Source organism: Talpa europaea, assembly GCF_964194135.1.
Source record: "Talpa europaea genome assembly, chromosome: 15".
Taxonomy (NCBI): Eukaryota; Metazoa; Chordata; class Mammalia; order Eulipotyphla; family Talpidae; genus Talpa; species Talpa europaea.
Genome location: NC_140083.1, coordinates 14,554,746 through 14,578,769, shown reverse-complemented (window position 1 = coordinate 14,578,769; position 24,024 = coordinate 14,554,746). Strand labels below are relative to the sequence as shown.

Below are 24,024 nucleotides of genomic sequence, written 5' to 3'. Positions count from 1 at the left end.
TGGCCTTTGTTTTGAGTATTCCAATCACACAGGCCTGCACCTCCACTCCCTGAGGGTGGTTTTGATAGATTCACCACATGCACAATGATTTTAAAGCAGGAGACACATGAGGAATGGCAGAGACATAGTGAGTGATGTCACCCCCGACAGGTACCATGACCGACAAAGTCGGGTGACTGAAGTGACTTCAATTAGCTGCCACATCCTGACAGAATTTAAGGTCTCTCTTGGTATGTGAACACCAGATCATCTTAGCACTCTGGAAATGGTTATGAGAATGGTAAATTATTTTCCTAAGCAAAAAGAACATATTAGCTCAAGACATGCCCTCTGTTTTGTTCATTTGTGCATCCTTCCCATAGTGCCCAGCTTATACTGTATTTCATTGATTTCAGACATGCACATTTCCCTCTTCCTGCCTTCTCTGAATTGGTAATGCATCTTGTAATCAATGTTGTTGTGCAATTGCTGTGACACAATGGTCACCATGCATGCACACTTGGTCAGAGATATTCATGCTGTCGCACTTCAGTTAAGTCTATGGGCATTGTTGATGCTACATATGGTGAGTATAATTAGCATTTAAGCTGTGTTTAAAAAGATTACACTATAGTTTAGTGTCAATATGAATAGCTACTTTGTATAGAGAAGAGAGGATCATTTGATATTTGTGAGGCAAATAAATACCTGCAGTGGAGAAGAGGCTGCAATTACATATTTTCTGTAAAAGCAGCAATGACATGCATTATGGAACTGAAGAAAGGAAAATACTGACAAACACATGAAATATAATATGCTTTGTTCCTGTGATGTATGAATAAATTATATGTAATATTCCAAGAAACTCAACAAAATCAAGAGAAACTGACAAAGCCCTCTAAATGAAAGAATTATCAAAGCCCTAGGGCTTAATATCCAATATCTACAAAGGACTTATACAACTCAACAAAAAGAAAAGAAATAACCTAATAAAAAAACGGGCAGAAGAGCTAAAGAGACACCTCCAAAGAAGACATGCAGCCGGCCAACAGGCACATGAAAAAATGCTCATCATTGCTTATGATCAGGGGAATGCAAATCAAAACCACAAAGAGATACCACCCTACGCTTGTGAGAAGGCCCATATCAAAAAGACCAGTGTTGGCAAGTTTGTGAGAAAAAGGAACCCTCATATACTGTTGGTGGGGGGGTGATGTAGGCTGTCCAGGTCTTGTGGAAAATAAGAATCTTATGGAGATTCGTCAAAATATTAAAAATAGATCTATCATATGATCCAGCCACTCCATTACTAGGTTTCTACACAAAGAATACAAAACACTAATTTGACGAGATATCTGCTCTCCTATGTTTGTTGCAGCCCTGTTTACAATAGCCAAGGTATGGAAACAACCAGATGAGTAGATTCAGAAGATGCGGTATACACACATGATGGAATACTACTCAGAGATAAAAAGGGTGAAATCTTGCCATTTGTGATAACATGAATGGATCTGGAGGGAATGATGCTAAGTGAAACATCAGAAGGAGAATTCCATAATAGGATGGTTTCAGTCATTTGAGGGATAGAGAGAAACAAAATAAAGGAACAGACAAAACTAAACCAAAACAAACTCTATGAAAACCCTGATTGCAGAATCGAAGCTACCAGAAGAGAAGGGTGGGATGGGGACAAAAAGGAGACAGGAGTCATGAACTATGGTTGAGGACTTTGGTGGAGAGCTATGGGTGACTTAGTGGTGAGTGTGGTGTAGTGATACGCATCTGAGGAGGTGTGAGTGTATACCTCTGAGTAACAGTGTTGTAGACTAATGCTAGCTCAATAAAAAATACCAAAATATGGCTCACAAGAAAGAAATGAACTATCAAAGCCATGTTGTGATGGACTTTATGTTGGCTAGGTTCACTATATGGCACTGTGTCAGTTTAATTTGTAGCAATTCATTTTTCTTTCTTAGGGATGCACAAAATATTGGTGTATCTTATAACAGATGGCAATTTAGATTCCATGAAATGCAGAGGAACAGATCAGATGTTTTTTTCTTTGGGTGAGTGGGGGACCCTGCAAAGACTAAAGTGGAAATAAATGGATGCCACTTACCCCATTTCATTACAGATGCCTCTGCAGACCATTCACCCCTTACCACGGATTTGTCCACTTGGAAACGTGTACCTCACCACTGTGTCTACACCTGTGGCAGACTGAACAAAACCCTGTTAGGGCAACTGGAGACCCTTGGCCAGTGAGCTGCATTGAGTCAAAAGCAGCTAAAGACTCAAGTCAATATGGAGCATAGGCAGACGGTGGTGAGATAAACGGTGGTGATGAACTGTGAGGCAGCCTTGCAAAGGTGATTATTTTAAATTCAACTTAAGAAGGTCACTGTGTTTTAATGTCTTATTTTGAAAAGTCAGACAGAAGGCCCTGAGGTTCTCTCCTTGAAGGTGTTCCCAGAGCAGTGTGGAATAAAGCAGACTGGAAAGAGTCAGCTGGAAAGCTCTGAAGGAATTCACACCTCTGCTGTGGGCAGGCTGTCAATCACTGTGTGTGAAGCCTCTGTGATTTTTAAATTTTTTTAAAGAGTACATAGTGTTTCTGCTATTTCTACTCAAGGATACTGTTTTAAAGATGCAGTCAAGTCCCTGGATAAAGAGCAGGTCAATAGCAAGGACAGGCTGCCCGCTGTGTGGCCCGGGAGAAAAGCACACCTCTCTGCCCCAGCCCCACCGAGTGTTTGTTAATAGCGGGCTGTGAAGGGGAAGCGCTTCTGCCCAGAGTGGAGTCCTCTGCAGGGGGAGAGCAGAAATGTGTCCTGGCCACAGATTGGGTTTTCTCAAGCATCGGTAATGACTGCAAGTAGCACCCTTTGTGTCAAATGCGAAGAAGAGCTGGAACACTATACACTCCTCTATAAGACTGTTTTTGACATTTCTACATGGTGTGTGTGATAGGTAGCTCGGACTTACTGTGTTCAAACACAGCTCTGGATTTCTCGTCCTAAATTGTCCTCCTAAGCAGTCCAAATCTCTAGGAAAAACTCAGAAAACTCAGGCCCAAAGCCTGAGCTCCCTCATTTCGCTTACAATCAGTATCTAACTCATCAGCTCTGTCTTTATTTCATCTCCTGAAACAGATTCTCATCCTCTTTATGTGACCACTTAAGGGCAAGCAACGTCTTGCCCTCAACGAGATTTGCCTCAATGAGATTTTTTACTTACCTCCTCTCTCCCACTCTCTGGGCCTGTTCTTCCCACAAGTAGCCAAAGAGTCTTGAAGATATAAGTCAATCCATTGGCCATCTCTTTGACGACACCAGCCTTTTCCTCACTCATGTTATTCAACTCTACTTCCCTGCTGCTCCTCCTGTCACAGGATATTTGCATTGGCTGTTCCTTTAGCTTGGAATGCTGATCTCTTCATGGCTTATTCCCATGCTTCGATCAGATCTTGGTCCTGACATCTCTAAGAAGCCTCTTCTGACCATGCTCCTGAAGAGCCCCTCACCTTCTATCCTCTCAGCCTGCATACTATCTAGGTGTTACCATCTGTCTTTCCCTCTAGCTTTATCAGTCTTGTCTTATCCCCCTGTATTTTGAAAGCCTGCACCAGTGCCTGGCATACAGTAGGCATTGAAGAAACACTTCAGTCCATGTAGAAATTGCATATACTTCTTATATATCCTGATCCCTAGTTAGACGGTCTCCAGGCACACCAAAACCCTCACAAATACTTAAGAGTGTGGTCTGCCTTTTAGTGTAAACTGCTTTTCCTGACACGTTAAGCTTCCCCTGCTGATGGCATGTCCGAGGGCGGTGCTGAGAGGGGGTGCAGGCCACACCAACAGCTGCCCTCTCTCCCAGCCCTCCACTGACAAGCAGATGAAGCTTCTCTCTGACAACTCCAAGGCCATCTTTCTTTCCCTACTCTCCCCCTGCAGCAATTCAGCCAGTGAATATTTCTGAGCACCCACTTTGTGAAGGGCCCTGGGGGCGATTATACATGGGAACTTCTGGGGTCAGGTTCTTTAGGACTTTGGAGTCTAGCAGAGGTGGAGGGTGGAAGAATAAACCTAAATAAATGTACAGCTGTTAGAAAGGTTAAGAGTCTTGCCCCAGAGGAAGAAAACCCAGTTTGTATTTGGCTCATCCAACTCCGAGCCCAGCCTTGTTTCCACTCTGCCTGCGTTCCCCCTGCAGCTTCTCGGTATTTCTAAATTTGTTTGACATCCTCCTGCTCCCCTTCTCCATAGTCAAAGCACCAAATCCTGCCATTGCTGGTCATGTTATGTGCCAGCCGAGAGCTGATCACCGAGCACAGTGAGTGAGAGTGACTAGTAGACGGAGTTCTCCTAGCTAGCATCTGCCTTGCACCTGCTCTTCCCTGCTGCAGCCGTCTCAAGGACACATGTGCATGGGGGATGATCTGTTTATCTCTTTGGGGGGTTGGTGGAGGAAAGGCTACTACCTGGGGTCTGCTTATTCACTTTGAGGCTTTTTACCTCATCCTGTCCTTAGATCAGCCAGCAGCTACTTAGTTGCCACCAACAGGGTGACAGTGGTTAATAATCGCGATAGCAAAGGCAGAACCAGGATTCAAATTCTGTGAGGTAGGACCAGAGCCCACAGTTGCCTCCACGACCCTGCTGTGCCTCTTCTCCACCACGAGAGAGAAGACGGCTAATGCACTTGTGATGTGTGGACAGAGAGACCAGGCTCCAGAGTGAAGCCATTGGCATGTACTTGGCGGCTGTCTACTTGATGGTGCCAGTGGAAGACTTTCCAAAGCCGTCCGGGAGCACAGCAGTGGGGAAAGGAGATGTGAGGACAAAATGGTAAGACGGACATCTAATGACGGGAGGATGAGAAGGCGGCACTAACAGGATTGTTATGATTACTACTGCCTGTGGTTGTTAGAGGAGTCAGCTAACCTCAGGAAGCAGAGTTCATTTAAAAAATATTTGTTGCCTACTCATCCTGAGCAAAAAGTCAAGGTGCAAGGAATACCACCAGTGCATGGCATGACAATGATTCTCCATTACACAAATACTTGAGCATTTAATTTTCTAAAATAATTTAGTTTGATGGTCATTTAACTCAGGAAACAAAGGTTCAGGTTTTGGAGGTGCAGCAGAGCCACGATCGTACGGTGCTTATACATGTAAGTTCGACCTTCTAGTTGCTAAAGGCTTCTAGGGGCCCCAGCCTGCACATCCATCTGCCCAAGCACAGGTCTCAACCCAGGTCCTTTTCTCCTGTGGGCAACTGCTTTTTAGCTCCCTCCATGTTATGAGATGGTTTTGATCTCACCTTCTGACTTGTGACTCAGAAACAATAAGACCATCCATAATTCTAAAATTCTCTTCTTTTTCCCCAAATGCAAACTTCTCTTTTGTGGTGGGTTGATAGCACTAATGGCCTCAGTTTTTCATCCTGATCTGCATCTAAGCCTTTTACTATGTGAGTTTTTCAGCTCTTCCTATCAAGAAGTAAAACATATTCTCCCCTTGTAGCTTCCTTGGGCCAGTCTGTAGATACAAGCAGAGATACAAGCAGATACAAGCAGAGACTTGAAAAAGTGCTTGCTTATTCTCAGTTCTCTCTGTCTTTGCTATCAAACATGCCATGCACAGCATGTTACAGGATGGGGCACATGGAATGGTGCCAAGTGGCCCCAGTTTCCTCAGCTGTACACAGGTCAGATGGATCAACTATCATACCCCAGAAGACCTAAGTCAGAGCCAATGGACAGGGGTGAGGCAGCCACCTGAGAGCAGAAGAAATTTCTATCCAAGGCCCAGCCCAAAGGACTTAACCACAGACTCCTGAGCTAATCAAGTACTTCTTGCTTGAAGCCACTGCATTTTCAAAGAGTTGGTTGTGTAGTAACATATCTTTGGCCATGGCTGACGCGTAAAGCTTCCTATAAATCTCAGGAACGTGGAAGCTGCCCCTCCATTTGGCCTTCCTGAAACAAAAATGGATTGCTTTCTATTTGCAAAGCATGGCACACAGGTGCTTTACTAGATGAATTTATTTAATCCTGACAACCGCATTTCCTAGAAGATAGATAATGTTATTATCCAAATTTCAGAGACCTGGCAATGGAAGCTTGGAGAAGTTTAAGTGACCCGCATGAGACAGAAGAAGACTAAGTTACACAGTGGGATGTCAAGCCCTGCAAGACTGCTTTATATTCTCTTATGCTTTTACAAAGGATGCCTGATATTCACTCTACCTGGACGGTGGAGATCACATTTACATTTCGTTCTCCTTAATACCACTCTTCCTACCGCTCATATAATTGATCATCTTCCCCATTAGTCTGAAGTTATTATGAGGGGAAATACACAATGAATCCCCCCCCCCAGTTAGTATAAAATGTAGTTTACAAAAAGGTAACGGTCATATTCATGTTTTAAGCCCCCAAACCCAATTTATATAAAAGAAAAACTCCATTAGAGAATATATATGTATGTGTACTGCATCTATCTATCTATCTATCTATCTATCTATCTATCTATCTATCTATCTATCTATCTAAAGGGGTACATAAGCCCCAGTTAATTAAATTGGTGTAATGCTCAGAAGAGAATTTTTCTCATTTTATTAAGCAATTTTAGCTATATAGTGTTTGAATTTGGTGTTTAATTGATGTATAAAAAAGAAAATGTCCTCATTCATACTTTATTATCTTAATATTAGAAACAGGGGTCTATATAAAATCGGCACTTTTTAATTTCTGTTTTGCAGTTAGTTTCTGCATTAAAGAAATTTTTTATGATTTAGTCACTTGCTCTGCACTTTAGGTATACTGCCACCAGGTGGCGACAAGGTGCCAGACATAAGGTCTACAGTAAGAAATTTACATGCTTCTGAGGTTCAAGGTTGCTTGAGTTCAGAAATAATTTGAGATTGCAAATATTCAATTTAACACAGTACCTCTATAGTAAAGTAGCTAAAGTTAAACTCCAAATTAACCTCAAACATTTTTAACACATATATAAATCCGAAGCTGTAAAATCATCTCTTTCCTCTCCAACTTTGAATTATTATCATGATGGATTGATTCTAATATTAATCTTAAATTCTATTCTGGAGATGTAACCCTTATGATTTACTGAATTTTTATTGGAAGCTCATATTCAGGCTTAACAATTCTTAGGCATTTTCTTCTAGAAAAAAAAAATGATGGTTTCCCTTAGATCATAGAAGGAAGAGACTCATCTTTTTTGCATGATCTCAGATTTTCTCCCAAAGAAGACCCAATACATTTCTCCATCAGAAGATCATTAAAAATGTTGTATCTGCAGTTTATGGGAACATTTCCCTTTATGTTTCAACAGTATAGTATCATCCACTAGATTCTTCTCTCAAAGCTCTTAGAAACACAGAGCCAGTTTATGGTTTTACCTATTTAACTGCAGAATAAATGAATCTCCCTAGCAACAGACTCTGCTCTAAATATCTCTAGAAAAGAGTTCTCAAAGAAAAGTTCTCATACTCTATTAGAAATCTGAGCAAAATACACAACAAAAAAAATCAACTGACTTCACTATAATTAACAACACTATATATTTAAAAGGCACAATTTCAATGTAAATACTGAGCTACTTCAAAAGCTCTCAAAAGTTCCCACCCTTATGTATCATCAAATTCAAGCTTTAGAGCAGATTCTAGAAGGGTTTAAGTCTATGTAAGATAAACTGAGAATGACTATATCCCTTGCTCTGCCCCAAGGCCCTTTAGGTGAAGAGTAAAGGAAACTTGATGGCTGAGGGTAAAGAGCCAATGCTGTATATTTGGTGGTGGGGGGAAGACAAGTAGCAATTCTGTACCCTCAACAGTCAGACAAAAAAAAGGAGGGTGCTTGAGCCCCTGAGCATGTCTGTCCTGAATGTTGTTACACAAAGCTGAGCAACTCAGTCCCTCACATTCACCCAGTCCAGGAGTGTAAAGATTCTGAGCAGGATGAAGCAGTAAGGATCTGGAAAGGGTTGGCAGGAAAAATGTTAACTGTTAGTGAAGTTGGGAGGTCAAGAGGGCAGGAGAAAGGAGCTGAAATTGGGAATGGGGGAAGAGAGAAGCTGGGCTGTGTTCCTGGAGGCTGGAGTTTGCACATTAGGCAAGGCTCTGTGTTCCAGCAGGTAAACACCAAGCAAGAAGCAAATGCAACTAAGGTGTGAAAGCAAGCTCCAAGGACACTGGCCAGCTTCCAGCCTCTTTTGCACAGCAATCTGGGGAAGGGCGAGAGAACTAGAGGTACAGGAAACATAAAAGAGGAAGAGAAGAGAAAGGCATGGATCCGAAAAAAGCTCTCATTTGAGTTTGAGTCTCACAGAAACCTGTGAAGCCAGCAGGTGACCCACCATTTACAAATAAGAAACAGCCCAGCAGCTGTAATTGACTTTTTTAAGGTCATATACAGAGTGGAAGACATAGGATTTAAAGTCAAGTGACCTGATTCCAAGATAAAGATGAGCAAAGAGAGGGTACATTTGAAGCACTGACATACCATGTGCTTTACCCATTGCTTTATAAAGAGAAAGTGAATTTTTAACATCACCAAGGCTTAGCTATTTCAGGGTCAAACAAAAAATTTTAGCCACTATTGAAAAGCATTTTTGCAATGTATTATATTTGTCCTCCCTTTCTTTTGAATGCAGATTGTAACTTACCTTCTTCCTGATACATGGGGATATAAAAATGAAAATTGACACTGTATGTACAGACTTCCAATTCAGGGATATCTTCAGGTGCTAAGGAGGCATCTAGGTTTTATTTGTCACAACTAGTACTTTCATGGCTGCAAACAGCTGTATCACAGAGTTGGCTGACTGCTCCTTCTTCTCCCACAGTCAGCTCTTCCTTCTCAAGTGTGCCAGCTTCTGGCCCCTGTCTATTGCTTCTGATCACGTCATTACCCTGATTAAAATCCTTTAAATGGCTCCCTACTGATCACAGCAGTTGTTTTCAACCCAGGTTCAACCTTGGGAGCTTTAACAAACTCTTAATGCCCAAGTGCCACCACCAGGAATCTTGACTCAATTGTTTGGGTATGGGCCCTCATCTAATATGATTAACATAAGTAGCATGGACTTGGGAATCTCGCCAAGGTGGAGTAACAGGGATTGGATTTATTGTCATATCTGAAACAACAAAAAACTAGAGAAATATACAAAACACTGGTTTTCAAGACATTGGAAATGAGGAAATAAGGATATTGATTCCTGAAAGGTGAGAAACAAAGACAGCCCTACACTTGCTCTATTTTACAACCTTGAGAGAATTCCCAGACCATGGTGCAGAGGAGTGGAACCCAGAAGAAGACTGAACAACTCTCTGAAGTAAGAAGATGGAGCTGAGAATCGAGGAAAGCTAAAGCAGTTAGAGTTTTCTGGGCAGGGTGCTGGAGAGGAGAGAACACTGGTCAGAATGTGCACATGAGAAATCATCAGATAAAATGTCCTGAAAAGATTAGTGGCATTAATTCTTAGCATTCAAGCAAGGTTGATAATAGTTTGCGTTGATTGAGACTGGGAAGCCTGGGTGTTCACAGGGTTTTGGTGGAATATTCAGAAGTGTTTAATGCCTCAGTATTACGGAGGTATTTATCACAGACTAAATTGGTTTTGCCTAACAAATCTTAAAAACAAGATCTGAGAGGCTCAAAGTATATTTAAAGAACTTCCTGTGTCCCCAAACAAAGCTTAAAAATAGTTTTAGGAATACAAAAAAAATCTAGCACCCCAAAATGTAAAATTCGTAATCTCTGGCATGCAATAAAAGTGACCACAATTTTTCCAAAATTGATGAAAATGATAGACCTCATATCTAAGAAGCACATAAATCTTCACAGAGATGCAAAATGAAGAAAACTAAAGCAAGGTATTTCATAGTTAAATTGGTCAAAACTAGGGATAAAGAGAATATGTTAAGTATAGTCAGAGGGAGGAAAAGACACATTACCTACAGAGTAGCAATTATAACAATAAAAACAAACAAATAAACATATTAAGAAAAAAGAAAGGATAACAGCTGATTTCTTGTCCCAAATAATGCAGAAGAGAGGACGGGTCAACATCTTTAAAGTATTGTTACTCTAGAATTCTATACCCAGTAAAAATATCCTTCAAAAAAATATCAAGTCTTTTCCCCAGCAGCCCCAAACTATAGAAAATATTAAAAATAGAAGGAAAGCAGACAGCAGATGGAAATATGATATTCACAAAGGAATGAAGAGCAGGGATGACTTCATGGGAGTGGGTCCTGTGCAGCTCACATGGAACCAGGGGCTTATGCTTGATTTAATGTTCTCCTGTCATTGTGCTTAAATTTGTGATAATTTTAAGTAAGGCCCCCATATTTTCAGTATGGACCAGATCCTCCAATTATGAAGAATTGACAATGGTCCAGGTGAAGAATAGTTTGGAGCCCAGGGGTTAGGGAGAAGGTCTGGGGTGCTGAGCTTGGCTTAGGTGAAGTCACATGTTCAGGTCTAGAATGGGGAATAGCTGTGGAAGTAGCTTCTTCACAGTAAACTTGGAATGCTTTTATTTGAATGAGGAGAAGAGTGGATGGAATCTGGATGGGGAAAATCAATAGATATCCACAAAAATAACTTTTTTAAAGGTAGAAATTTCTAGATAATCAGATCATGAATTTCTAATTTGTACAGAGATGTGGCATAAATAGCTCTACTCAGAAGGGTTTAGTTTTTTTGTGAAATTCATTTGTGGCTGATTGCTCAAGAGTGTCTCTTCAGGACACAATGTGTTACTAATTCTGTTATCAAAATTGTAATGATGCCTATTCCATAGTTCACAATGCTGACCCGTAGCACCATCAAAACGCAAATTCAACTGTGAATACAAAAGAAAAGCTATGTTACTTCCAATGAAGTTTTAGTATTGAGAGGCGTTTTATGATGGTATAACTCTATCCCCATTTAGGTCAAGCCTTCAAAGTTGCAAGCAGCAGAATAGGTAGAGATATGCAGAATATGCTGAAAAATTGGAATTGATAAAGCCCATTTTAGTCTATCACTAACCTCCAGGCCATATGTGAAAGAGCTAGGCATCACTGGAAAGCAAGTATTTATCTAGGAGAGGATTGTTCATCTTATACAAGAAAGGGAGAAAGTTGCTTTTTCCAAAACTTGGGTCAAGCAAGGGTCATTTCAAGAAAATCCTTGGAATAGCTGGCAATATAGATGCAGGGAGTGGGGGTAATAGAGTTCAGGGGCTTTGCTGATATACACATGAAAAAGCCTGAAGCTTAGAGATTGTGTCTAGTTGTCCTGAAGGTTTGTGAGGAGCCCGCCATACTGTCCATGGGTATAAATGAAATACTTAAATCCACAGATAATTTATGAAGTTTGCTTTACACATGAATACTCATATCCAGTTATTTAGTTAAAGCCTTCCAGTTTGATTAAAGTTGTTAACATTTGAAGTGTTGACTGATGTAGCCTCCCTGGTGTGGAAATATGAATATTTTTCTCATTTATTAATGTCCTATAGTGAAGGCATCACCTTTTTCTTAATATAATTGGCTTGGAGATGGAATTATAACATTCATCATTCCCATCTCTTCTCTGCAATTAGTGAATTTGTTGATTATTCCTTTTTGGTTGGGATTATATATCATTTGCCTTTATCCAATATGTATGTGTGTATACACACACACACACACACACACTGAAAAAAGACTTTTGGGGAGCAAATTTATTTGCAGTTAGAGCAATGAGAGTCGGGATGCTAGGAGTGTGTTTATAATAATGATCATGAAATAAAAACATCAAAGCAAGTAATGAGTCTAAATTTGATACTGATAGGACTAAGTGTCTGCAGCAGTTAAAGCAGATGAAGCCCTATTATTATAGATTGAACACGAAACTAGAATGATTCCTTTGAAAATTTCTTAGACCCTCACCAAGTGATTAGATTATCACAAAATGTCCCCAGAAAGGTAGAAATTAAAACAACAGCATTGCAAATAAAAAAAAGAGAGAGAGAAAGAAATTTGACAGTGCTAAACAAGAGTGATGTAAGTATAGTTTCATCAGCTATTAGGCAAGAAGCAAAATGATGTTCTAATCAATTTGCTGTGCAAAATGAAGTCTAAATGATTTTCATGGGACACATATGGGTATTGCTACCTTAGTTATTTTATTTGCTTCTACCCAAAGGTATTTAAAACACAGCCAACCACTGCAGTTGGATTTTTAAATCTATTCTTGTACTCAGGAGCGAGATTTAAGAATACACTGAGGCCTGAATTTTATTTTGCATCATCAATGTTGTAATAAGCCTAAGTGAGGATCATTTCCTCGGTACATAGTGGTAAAACCAATGGGAAGAAATTGATGATATATTAATAAGCTCCCAAATTAACCAATTGGACAGTGTTGGAATTTATTTGGCCTAATCATAATACCCTCATTTGGTACCTAGTGATAAAATTAGCATTGTTTTTCATAGTTGAAAAAATTTTTGCTTAGTAAATGCATAATTTCATGGAGATTTCATAATTATCCATGCATATTCCAAGCAGAGAATATATATCGCCTTTTAATCTAAAATATACCCATGCAGGGCTGTTAAGGTTGTCAACTGGGATGCGAACTTGGTAATTACCATACATGCAAGCCCCAAGTAACCTTCTGAAATAAAGAAAATTCATGTACTTTTAACTAGCTTTTCATTCTCATAACAAGGCTTTGGAGGTAACTATAATTCAAGATAGAGGCTCATCCAGCCAGCATCTGCAGAAAGAACAATTTGCCTGACAATGTCTCCCAACATATTAATATTTTATTAGAAGATCAATACAAAAATGAAAGCAGCATTAACATTGCTATTAATAATAGTGACAGACACAGGGGCAAAACAGAGCTATTGATAAAATAATAGTTTCTGTGTATGAAGCAAAACTTGGGGAATAAAGGGAACAGTTATTGACTAACTTTATTCTCCAAGTCTAGATACACATGGGCCGGTAAAGCTGGTGAAACCATCTGTCTTTTTTATTTTTCAACTGAGGCAACATTGGTTTATAATGCTCTATATGAGATATAGGATCATACTCTTCAGAAATGTGGTACCACATCACCCCCACCACCAAGTCACCCATAATCCTCCACCAAAGTCCATTGTGCTCCCTCTCGCCTCTGCTTCCTCATCTCCACCTCCCCCTATGGCAGCCTCAATTCTACTGCCAGAGTTCTAGATTATGTTATTGGTTTGGCTGTATCTGGCCCTTAGTTATGTTTCTTTATATTCCATTTATAAGTGATAACATCTAATATTTTTCTTTCTTATTCTGATTTATTTTGATTAGCATAATCCTCTCCAGTTCCATGCATGTTGACACGAGATAGTAAGAGTTCATCTTTGTTTTAAACAGTTGTTTAGTATACTAGGCATCTACCCAAAGGACACAAAAACATTGATTCAAAAGAACACCTGTACACTTATGTTTACTGCAGCACTATTTACAATAGGTAAAACGTGGAAACAACCCAAATGCCCAAAAACAGATGACTGGATCAAGAAGATGTGGTATATATACACAATGGAATATTACTCAGCAATCAAAAAAGATAAACTCATGCCATTTGCCACAACGTGGATGGAACTAGAAGGAATTATGCTCAGTGAAATAAGTCAAAAGGAAAAAAATATTGGATGGTTTCACTTATAGCAGGAATAGAAGGGAACCCAATAAGTCTGCTGAGAAATTTAAATGAAAAAGATCTTTGAGAGACTTTCTGAAATATTACAATTTCAAACATATTTGTAATTTTCCAAGTCACAACCTTGTAGACTCACAAAAATACTCTGAATAAACATATTATACCTACTGAGAACATATTACTATTTCCCTAATACTAAGTGCATATGAAATTGGAGGCTTACTTGGTTGTGCTTAGTGACGCTCAAATAGTTTTTTTTATCATATCAGCACTTTGCATCCTTCCCATCTTGCCCCACCACTAGCAGACCCCTGTATCAAAAACAATTTATACTTAATCTACTCTCTTTACTTTACACAGAACAGTAGGTATTGGAGCCATTTGGTTTCCTTAAAAATAGCCACTCAGTATAAAGATTCCGGATGTGAATTTCCCTAAAAAAACTTTGCGCCAAATCAAGATGACTGTACTTTCAGACTAGAAAATAACAAATGAGTACTTCATATAGAGTTATTGTATCTATATATTATACATAAAGTTATCTTATATTTGAATACCTTCCTTTAATAGTTGGGATAAACAAATCTTGAATAAGAGACTAGTCAAAAGCTTTGTAAGCCAGAAGGCTTACACTATTCTTTTTTTTCTCATTTTAAAATCCAGCAACCCTCAAGTATCAAATGAACTGCTTTGGTAGCAGCCCTAGTGGGCAGACAAATTTTATTCTCTGATTTCCATGTCTAAAAGTACAGATCAGTTTTTGCCCATAAGAACTGTAAATAACATGAACTTCCTCATAAAGACATCACTGGGAACTTTAAATTCTAGCAGTTCGCTTTAAAGAAAATATACTGGGTTGTGCTAGATGCAGAGGTTATGCTGCAGGCAGAGGAATCTGACCTCAAGGTCTAAAAACATAGTGACTATATTTTCCAATTTGGATGCAATGCTTTTGACAGAGACACTCTTGCTCTCTGGATTGAAGTCAGAGTGTATTGTAGTAAGCATGGCTGAAGGGAAAACCCTTAAAGAGCCAGTGTGGGAGGAAAAGGCCAGGTCCTTCTGTCCCAACTCCATCTTGGGTGGCCCTGTGGGTGGTGCTGCATCGGTCCCTGGGCCCTGACAGATAGCCTGGGTCTTCCTGCAACGATCACAGCCATGCCCCAGGCCTGGCCACAGTGACTGGGTGATGACTTCGAGGCTGTGGGCACCCACAGCACTGGGGAAAGTGTGGGTCTACTCCCACACCACAAATGCTTAGCCCCAGTATTTCTATCCTGAGAGACAGACTGTCTTGCCTTAATGATGCTGACTTCTATGAAAACATTTCATAATAGCTCTACTGGAATCTTTTTAATTTTTCTCTCAGCGGAGAATTACTGCTAATATCAGTTAGGTGAACACAACTCATTGCTATCATAAGTATTTGTTCGTCAGTGGGGAACAATAGTATCTAGAAGATGTTAGACATACAGGCATTTATCAAACTGTATCATTGACGAGAACGCAATTTAATTGGAAGCATGTTTGTTTGATCTGTGGAAGGTAACCCTTTAACAAATGGCTGAGAATAGCTGTAAGTGCCAGCTTTCAGCAGAGAGATGAAATCTTGCAACCAAGAAGGCAATATTTCAGCTAGTTCTATCACAACCAAGGAACAAAATTAATCAGAGGCTTTTGCCAAATAGTGAGTTTCTTCTGAAATAATCATCGCTTTTGCAATGGGATGAAAGGACAGAAAGTTAAGAGCAACTGGTGGCAAAATTGAAGGAACCAAGAATTTGTTCATTTAATGCGATTTTTAGATGAAAAAAGTTTTCATGAGATGTACCAGCAAAGGTATTACTTTTAAGACAGAGTTCTAGACATAAAGAATAATTCGTCAGGGCTAACAATCATCATTAACAATAATTAATGACATGCAATTTGTAGAGACTGGGCTTTCAGAGAGAAAGTGAACTAGATAGTAGAATAGAGAACTTCTGAGTCAGCTGAAGTTTGTTTGCTTTATCTCTTAGTTTATGAATGCTTTTCTCCAAATTATTAGAACATAAAACTTAAAAATTCTCTTAAAGATGAGATGCTTTTCTCACTTTTGAAAAGAAACTCTTGGTGCCTGATGTAATAGGAAAGCATAATCACATTATCTTTTCATCCATTTCATTCCTTTATGTCATTGGAAATAAAACGGTGATACTTGAAATGAGAAAGTTATCAGAATCAAAACCACTCATGTAGATTTAGTGAGCCTCTAGAGGCTGGAATACATGATAACATATGTTGGCTAGTTTTTATGGAAAATCTATGCCAAGAGTATGAATAAAACAGAGACAACTTATGATTAGCTATAAGCCCTGTAAAATAATAAGGACAAAGGCAGTCCCTTTGAGTACGGGGTGTACATGTACAATTAAGGAATAGAGACAAAGAGAAATAATAGAGACAGAAAACTAACAAGATAAACTCACTCAGTTTTCAACAATGAATATGAGCAAAGATCAAAAAGGAGCCAATTTCTTACCACGTCCATATCTTAAACTGACAACATTTCCTAAAATGGAAAACCCCCAAATGCTTGGAAGGTTTTCTTAGATAACGTCAAATACCCTGAGAGTCCTCTGAGTTTCCCACATCGAAATTTCCAAAAGCAATGACAGTGGAACTTGATTGGAACCAAGAGAGACAGATATTTAAAGCAGGAGGCCCATCTGTCAATCCTGGCTGTATGTTCAAACAGTGACAAAGAAAGAAAAAATTACCCACTGACAACAGGCATTTATCAAGGGCTGAATGGCCGAGATGTCTTTAAGAGACCAACTTACATTAATAAGTTCAACCTCCCAGATTTTTTTCAACAGGTCCATCGATGTGTAGCCATTGATGAGGAAGGCTTTGGTGTAGTCGCCTAGTTCAATGGAATCCAGCCACTCAGCGACAGAGGTGGGGTGATAGCCATCATGACCAATGGGTCTCATCTGTAATTAAGAAAATCCTATTAGGATCCATTTAAACTGTTGACATTGTGTTCCAACAAGAGAAAGCATGCTGTCACTTGGAAATGTATCTAATAGGCAGCCACAGATCTTTCTGGATAAGGAAATAAAGGAAACCAAAATACTTTCATGTACAATCCTAAATCATTAATAATTTTCACGCTGAATTCGTTTTCAATAACACACTGGGAAATTTCCACTTTAGCTGCTAAATCACTCCACATTTGAGAGAACTAAATATGTCAAGCTTCTGCTATAGATATTATTGGCATTCTGTTGGATGGAATTTAAAATGATGTCAGTGGAGCAGCCTTCAATTCAATGCCGAAGGCCCAAGGAACAGCACACCCAAAATGTAGATGATAATTGTCATATGCACAACATCAAAGCATGTGAAAATACTGCATGACTTAAACATTCAGAGGATCCAGACTTAGGCAAGGCATGGACTGTAGGTAGTGCAAACATACTGGAGAAACACACTGCTGTGTTAAGTCAGTAAAGAAGAGGCTTTGGGTGTTTAAAGACCATGTGTTCTGCAGAGACTCTACAGTATGTTAGACGTGAATAGAGAACTTGCTGGCAGACAGGTTCCTATTTTTTGTCAGCTATATACAGATTTTTTTTTTTTTACTTTAGGAGAACAAAGAAGTGTGACAGCAACATAATGTTTCTGAGTTTAAATTGGAGTGTGAAAGTAATTTAAGCAAGAGAAACTTCTGGGTTGAAAATTTTGTATGGATTATTCTAGTCCTTGAGCTTTTATTTGAGATTTGAGTTGAATTTGCAGTTCTTGCTCTAGGATGTAACTCACTTCTAAGACTTGGGCTGCTTTGCATTCCATATATCTCCCCCTGCATGGAGGGACAGTTGGCTCCCGTCAGTCTGAGGAGATCCTTCAGCGAAAGGCCTGATGGGAGCAGCAAAATGGGGCAAAATGCAAAAGAGATTTTGCTCTTCTTTCAGTATCAAGGAGATAAATATTAATGGAAATTTATATGATTCTGACATGTGAGCAGAGAAAAGATTAGTCTGGGCGTCAGAGATTCAGATTTCAATCATAAACACGTGAGGGTTTCTGTCACTTTGCAGTTTCTCATTCTTGAAATTCTCCTTCCTTCATTTTAATACAGCTTCTCTTTTCCTTTGCTTATTGTTTTACTCCCCAGACTGTTTCCACCTTGAGGTTTAAATGCCCTCCATTTTAAGGTGGTAGCATAATTCATTTTCTGCATTAGAGTCTGAATTACATCAGACTTTTGTACTTCACTTTTACATTGATGCATTATAGTGACTCAGTAAATGTCTGTTCACTAGCTCTTAACTCAGTGTTTATTATACAGTAGCTACAAATATAAATGACATCTTGGGGTTTGCAAAATGAAGTTTATTGGTCGTTGCAAATAACGGATGTCATGTGTATATAAAATAGGAGACAAGGAACCAAATCAGGATCAGTTATTATGTTCTATAGAGATTTGCAAAAATATTGGGGCTAGGATAGTCTCCAGGACTTAGTTAAAGGTGATTGGACAGACTCTGATACCCTGAACAATTGCCCCAGCCTCATCAAACTCCCTGGCTTTTCAGTCAGCATAAGAAAATAACTAGAGAACGTGAAGGATGGATGGAAGGGAGGGAGAAAGGGAGAGTGGGATTGAAACGAGTAGACTGGCATGGAGGTCTTGCTGTTACCCATCCATGAAGCTGACCACAGCTGATCTGCAGAGGATACTGGGGACATGCTTGAGGAGACTTGATGAAAAAGTTGGGTTAGAGTTAATGACCCAGTCAGATAACTGCAGTGGGGTTCCCAGAGGTCACCCTGAGCACTAGCAAGCTCTCTCTCTCTCTCTCTCTCTCTCTCTGTCTCTCTCTCTCTCTCTCTCTGCTTATTGGAGTCAGCATAGTCTGCATTAGTGAAAGTGCAATGGTGGGGAGACTCACTAGAACTCCTCAAAGAAAACCCAATTAATTATTTTTTAAAATAAATTTTATTTTTATATTCCCCATACAATTGCTACCCCCTTATTTTGACCCCAATCCTTCCCCTCCCTGCTCCCCATCCCCCATAGAGTATCTCTGTTTCATAGTTGTTTGTTGATTTTGATTTTCACTTTCTTATAGTTATTCATTTTCCTGGTCCCTTATTTAAGTTTTCTAGATTCCTGCTATGAGTGAGACCATCCGGTATTTTTCTTTTTCTTTCTGGCTTATTTCGCTGAGCATGATCCCTTCCAGCACCATCCATGTTGCTGCAAATTGCATGTGTTTATCTTTTTTGAATGCTGAGTAATATTCCATGGTGTATATGTACCACATCTTCTTGATCCAGTCATCTATTTTTGGGCATTTGGCAAACCCAATTAATTATAAAGAAATCTGCCCTTCCCCCACCCTCTTCTTGTCCCAGCACCAAGGAATGTAGAATCAGAATGGAGAAAGTTACCAGACTCTTAAGGGAAGTCTAATCTTGGCGGTGGTGGCAGGGGAGGTGGGCAGAGGGAATAAAATTGGAGACTTAACTGGATTGTAACTCAGTTTTCAATATTTACTGATTGGAAATTTATTAGCTTGATTTATTAGATTATTTATTAGATTTATTACAAAATAGCACAGAGAGCCAGTTGAGCTTCACTGATGGCAGGATTGAAAGAATAGAATCTTATCAACATCTCACTGAATGCAGATTTCTCAGTCATCTGGTTACTTCCAGGAGGCAAATTCCCCTAGAACAACCTTAAGGAGGTGAGAGGGAGAGAAATATTTGGCAGGGGGATGAGGGATAGGGACAGAGGAGAGTAAGAGAGAAGAGAACATGGAAAAGTATTCTGATTTGTGCAGGGTAGCACTCATCCATCCATTCATTCAAAAAATATCTAGTCAGTGCCAATTATGATGAACGTGGAATTGTAGACAACAAAACAGTCATAGTCTCTCCCTCTCAGAAATTATAATCTTAATTAAAAACTATGTGAACAGATGACCAATAAATTATGAAAACCCTTACCTGATGAGTGAAAGTCACCAGAGCCAAATGAAGTTGCAAAATTCACTTGACACATATTTAATGCTATGCAGAGTGGTTATTGTGTTGCATGATGATTTCTTTCAAAGCAGTTCTCCCATCTGCTCCTTCATTTCTGTTCCTACTGCCATTACCCTGTTTAGGTTCTTGTTAGTGCTTGCAACAATGAACACAATGGCTTCACCCTTGACCTCCTATCTTTGGTTCAATTTATATATCTTATTGCTCCCTTAGCAGTCCCTTAAGTCAAGCCTTGCACAAAAACCTGTAGCAGCTCCTTCTTGATAAAAGTCAGCACTCTAGGACAATTGAGATCAGGTACAAACTTATCTTTTCAACCTGATCTTCTACCACGCTGGTATGTGTATCCTAGTATATAGGATTAGCACTGCATACATATTTAAACAGAATATTAAATTGCCAGTGGTTCTATAATCATGAACTGTGCAGGACGCATTTCTATATTAGCTTATATCATTTTCATGAAAATTTTGACATACAGGAAAAGGCTGACTAATGTGTCACTCTATTTCACAATAGATGTGCTTGTATTAGTCAGGGTTCTCTTGAGAAACACACACAACACACACACACACACACATGTCCAATATCTGCAGGGCAGGCTGGAGGCTGGTAACACAGGGACGAACTGGTATTGCAGCTCAAACCTGAAGGCAGTCTAGAGACAGAAACACTCTTCTTCTTAAGAGAAATGAAGACTTTTCCTCACAAGGCCTTCATCTGATTGGATGAGGTCCACCCACATTATCAAGAAAATCTGCTTTACTCAAAGTCTACTGATTAAATATTAATTTCATTGGAAAATTACCACCACAGTGACATCTAGATTGGGATTTGACCAAAAGTCTGGACACTGTGGCCTAGTGAAGTTGATGCATAAAATAATTCAAACTCTTCAATCCATGAATCCATTGGCAAATATGTCTTCATGAGACTGAGAAAGGCCAGGGTTGATAAACTAAGCTAAATCACATTCTTCCCAAGCTACCTGATTTTCCTTTAGTAAACATCTATGTGTTGCATCCCTGTTAATCCTAAACTAAACAATTATTTTAAAAGTATACTTGTTGAGGCATAATCCACTGTGTATCTAATAGGCCTTCATACCTTTATTTACGCCATTCACCATCCCCTCTCCCAGAAAGTCCGCTTCCCCCTGTTCTCTTGTTGAAATCCTATCTATTTTTTTTTTAAAGATTTATTTATTTATGCATACAAAAACTGGGGTACAGGCCAGAGATGTGGAGGGTGAGAGGAGTCACCAGAGACAGAGTGGGGAACAGAACAGGCAGATTGCCTGAAATACACTGCTGAGGGGAGCAGCAGGCGAGACAGGAGAGGTCTGCTGCGCCATATGAGTCAGCTCCCTGGCCAGCCATGCTGCAGAGGCTGTGGATGGTTTCACGGTGCTGAGACTTAACACCCTGCACCATCAGGGATGCCCAAAATCCTATCCATTCTTAAAAGGTCCTGTTTAAAAGATACCTCTTCTTTAAAGTCTGTTTCAATGTAACCCTTGCTTCCAAGTCAAAATAAATCCTGCTTCCTGCTAGATTTCTGTAGTGATTTGCATGCAATTCTATTAAAACATTATTAAAGTCTGATTTTGATAACAACCAGAGATGTGAGTGTCTTCATTATTACCTTAGTGAAGAAACAAGTTCTTAGCCATCTTTGTTGTCCTTCACACATGGCATCTCACACATGGCAGCATTTGCTAAATGCTTATTAAATTAAACACTTTAATGAACACGCAAGGATTAAAATGACAAATTAATTTAACGGTATGGTATCCATTTGTGGGGAGAGATTTGTATTTTGTAATATATATAGTGAAAATGAGAGCTATTTTCATGGCCTACTATCTGCATTTATAACTCTTTAGAACCACGAGTCAATCCCAGGTAGTATGTTGTGTTATCAAGTACACTGACTTTGCTTCAGTGGCCTCAACTGTGATTATCATCCTGTGGAACTACGGGTGAATGGCCTCACCTCTCTAACCATAATTGTCCTGGTATATAAAGTGAAGGCGTTGGACCAGCAACTCAAAGTTTCTTTATGATTCCTAAATCTTCCAATTCTATTCTTTGAAAATCAGTATTAAAGTAGCATCAGATTTATTTATCCAATAAAGAAAAAAATGAGTTTAAAGGTAAAACGAAAATAATATTACAAGATAGAACTTTTCGGCTAAAGGTCAGATGGCACCCACAATTCTTTCATGAGCTGTCATGGCACCCAGACCATGCCCCGGGGCCTCGTTCTCGCTAACATGCAGGAAAGGGACACCTAGCAGGGCAGGCTAGAGAGACAGCTCCGGGGTGCAGCAGGCCAGAAGCTCCGCCGAGCATGAGCATGCCAGGGAGCCAGGTGAACTCTGCAAGCTGAGAGGCAGAGTGGTGTGCAGGCAGCAGGCATCCTGAGCAGGGTCACAACAAGGCATCTGCTTCCACTGCTTAAGACTCAAAGTCTGGGGAAAACTGAGGCTGGGGCAGAGACTGGAGCTAGCTGTAAAGGAAGCCTCAGTCTTTGAAAGATGTAGCTCTATTGATATATTTCACTAAACACCTTCATTGCTGTTCTTGGTGTTATTCTGCCCCAGTGTGCATTTTCTCTGGGAATCTCTTCTAGCAAACCTGGCCTCAGAGAGGGCACACCGTGACCATCACGGGCCACCCAGCAGGCAGAGATCACCCACCTGGGACAGTACTCAGCAGCATCCAGGGCCTTCCAGGGGAGCAGGGATGGGGCAGCTGGACAGCAGGCCTGAGATAGCCTCCTCTATCTCAACCAGAGTATTTTGTTTTGCATAGAAGGGGAAGAAAGGTTTACTCTGTTTAAAAAAAAAAATGCTTGAAAACCACTGATCTAGAAAACGTTTGTAAGATGAAATGATCACGGGTTTTATGTTCTCTTAATTTCTCAGTGTTATTTGGAATATTTTAGATTTGTCTTCTATGTATGGACTGACAGGTGTCATTCTGTCTGAAACTCGCTTTGTTTATTCAGACAAGGACAATTTCTTATTAAAGTGATGAAACCACAAGATGGAAGATTTAACAAGAGGAAGGCAATAAAAAGAGGGAAAAATAAAAAGAGGGAAAGAAGATATTACATAACAATAGTTTGGAGAGCAAATAAAAAAAACAGTTCTCACAGCCACAAGGGACTAGGTAAGCATTATGATATTGGCATGGTAATTAGGCCAACATAAGGAAGACCCCAAATAACAGATTAGATAGCTACTTTTATGTCTGAAAAGTATTACAGGATTGTTATAGGGATCCTCTGTTGTCTACCAAAAACTGTCCTCAGTAAGGGGCCATCAATGGAGCTCATGCCTGCACAGATCGAGGTGAGACACAGCTTGTCTTCTGGTTGCTGCTATGAGAACACATTTGAACCCAGGGATGCTGACAAAAGTGCTGCCTGAGACATCCGGGTCACCTTCAACCTAATAGATTTGGTTTTTGCTCTAGAACTGCTTGTTCTTTATTTTTGTCTTTCTGTGAGCTGGATATCATGCTGCAGCCCAGCTTGGATCACATGGGCAAAACAATATCTGAGCTTGAGAAACACTTCTCAAAACTTAATGTACATGAGGGCCTCCCCTGATGGCGCAGGGGTTGAGCGCTGGGCTGTGAGGCTGCCCGCAGCCTCTGCAGCGCTGGTTCGTTCCCCGGCCGCCGGCGAGGGTCCCACAAAACAAAACAAAACAAAACAAACAAACAAAACAAAAAAAACAAGGAAACATGAAAATCACGTGGGGCTTCTTGTTAAATGCCTATTCTAATTATTCTAATTCAATAGATTGGAGGAAGCGTCTGAGATTCTGCATTTCTTATGAGTTTCCTGGTGATACTAATGCTGTCAGTATGTGGACCATACTTTGGGTAGCAACACTGTAGAACATGACAGGTCTTGGGTCCTTCCCGAAGGCAGAGAGCAGAGCCAACTTGTCAACCTGGGATTCGGGTTTACCGTTACTTTAGGACTGCTATGTGGGAAAAATCCATGTTTATCTGTTAAACCACCCTATTAATGAGGTCTCTGTTTCAGCAGCTTTGGTCTTTCCTCAAGTACAAACAGAATTAGAAATAAAGTAATTTTTATACAGAACATTAAAGGAAGCCCCTATTTCTATTTGACTCCACATTGTGTTGCCTCTTGTTTTGTGAATTCATATTTTTACATCTGTTGTTAAAAATAACTTCATTTCTTTTAACCATGTTTATACAGTCTTTCTGTCAATCACTCCACCACCCTTTTGTGATAACCCTGCAACAGAT

The 24,024-nt window shown here is 39.8% G+C and overlaps 1 protein-coding gene across 17 annotated transcripts in view; it reads right to left on the bottom strand.

Annotated features, from left to right (window-relative positions):
- ANKS1B (ankyrin repeat and sterile alpha motif domain containing 1B) overlaps positions 1 to 24,024 on the bottom strand; it is a gene marked incomplete at both ends in the record, with an annotated part of 793,016 nt that overhangs the window by 223,334 nt on the left and 545,658 nt on the right. For all 17 annotated transcript variants that reach the window (XM_084256217.1, XM_084256227.1, XM_084256226.1 and 14 more), the window contains one exon: positions 16,513 to 16,665. In XM_084256217.1, coding sequence (XP_084112343.1) covers positions 16,513 to 16,665 — 153 coding nt within the window. The remainder of the gene's footprint in view (positions 1 to 16,512; positions 16,666 to 24,024) is intronic.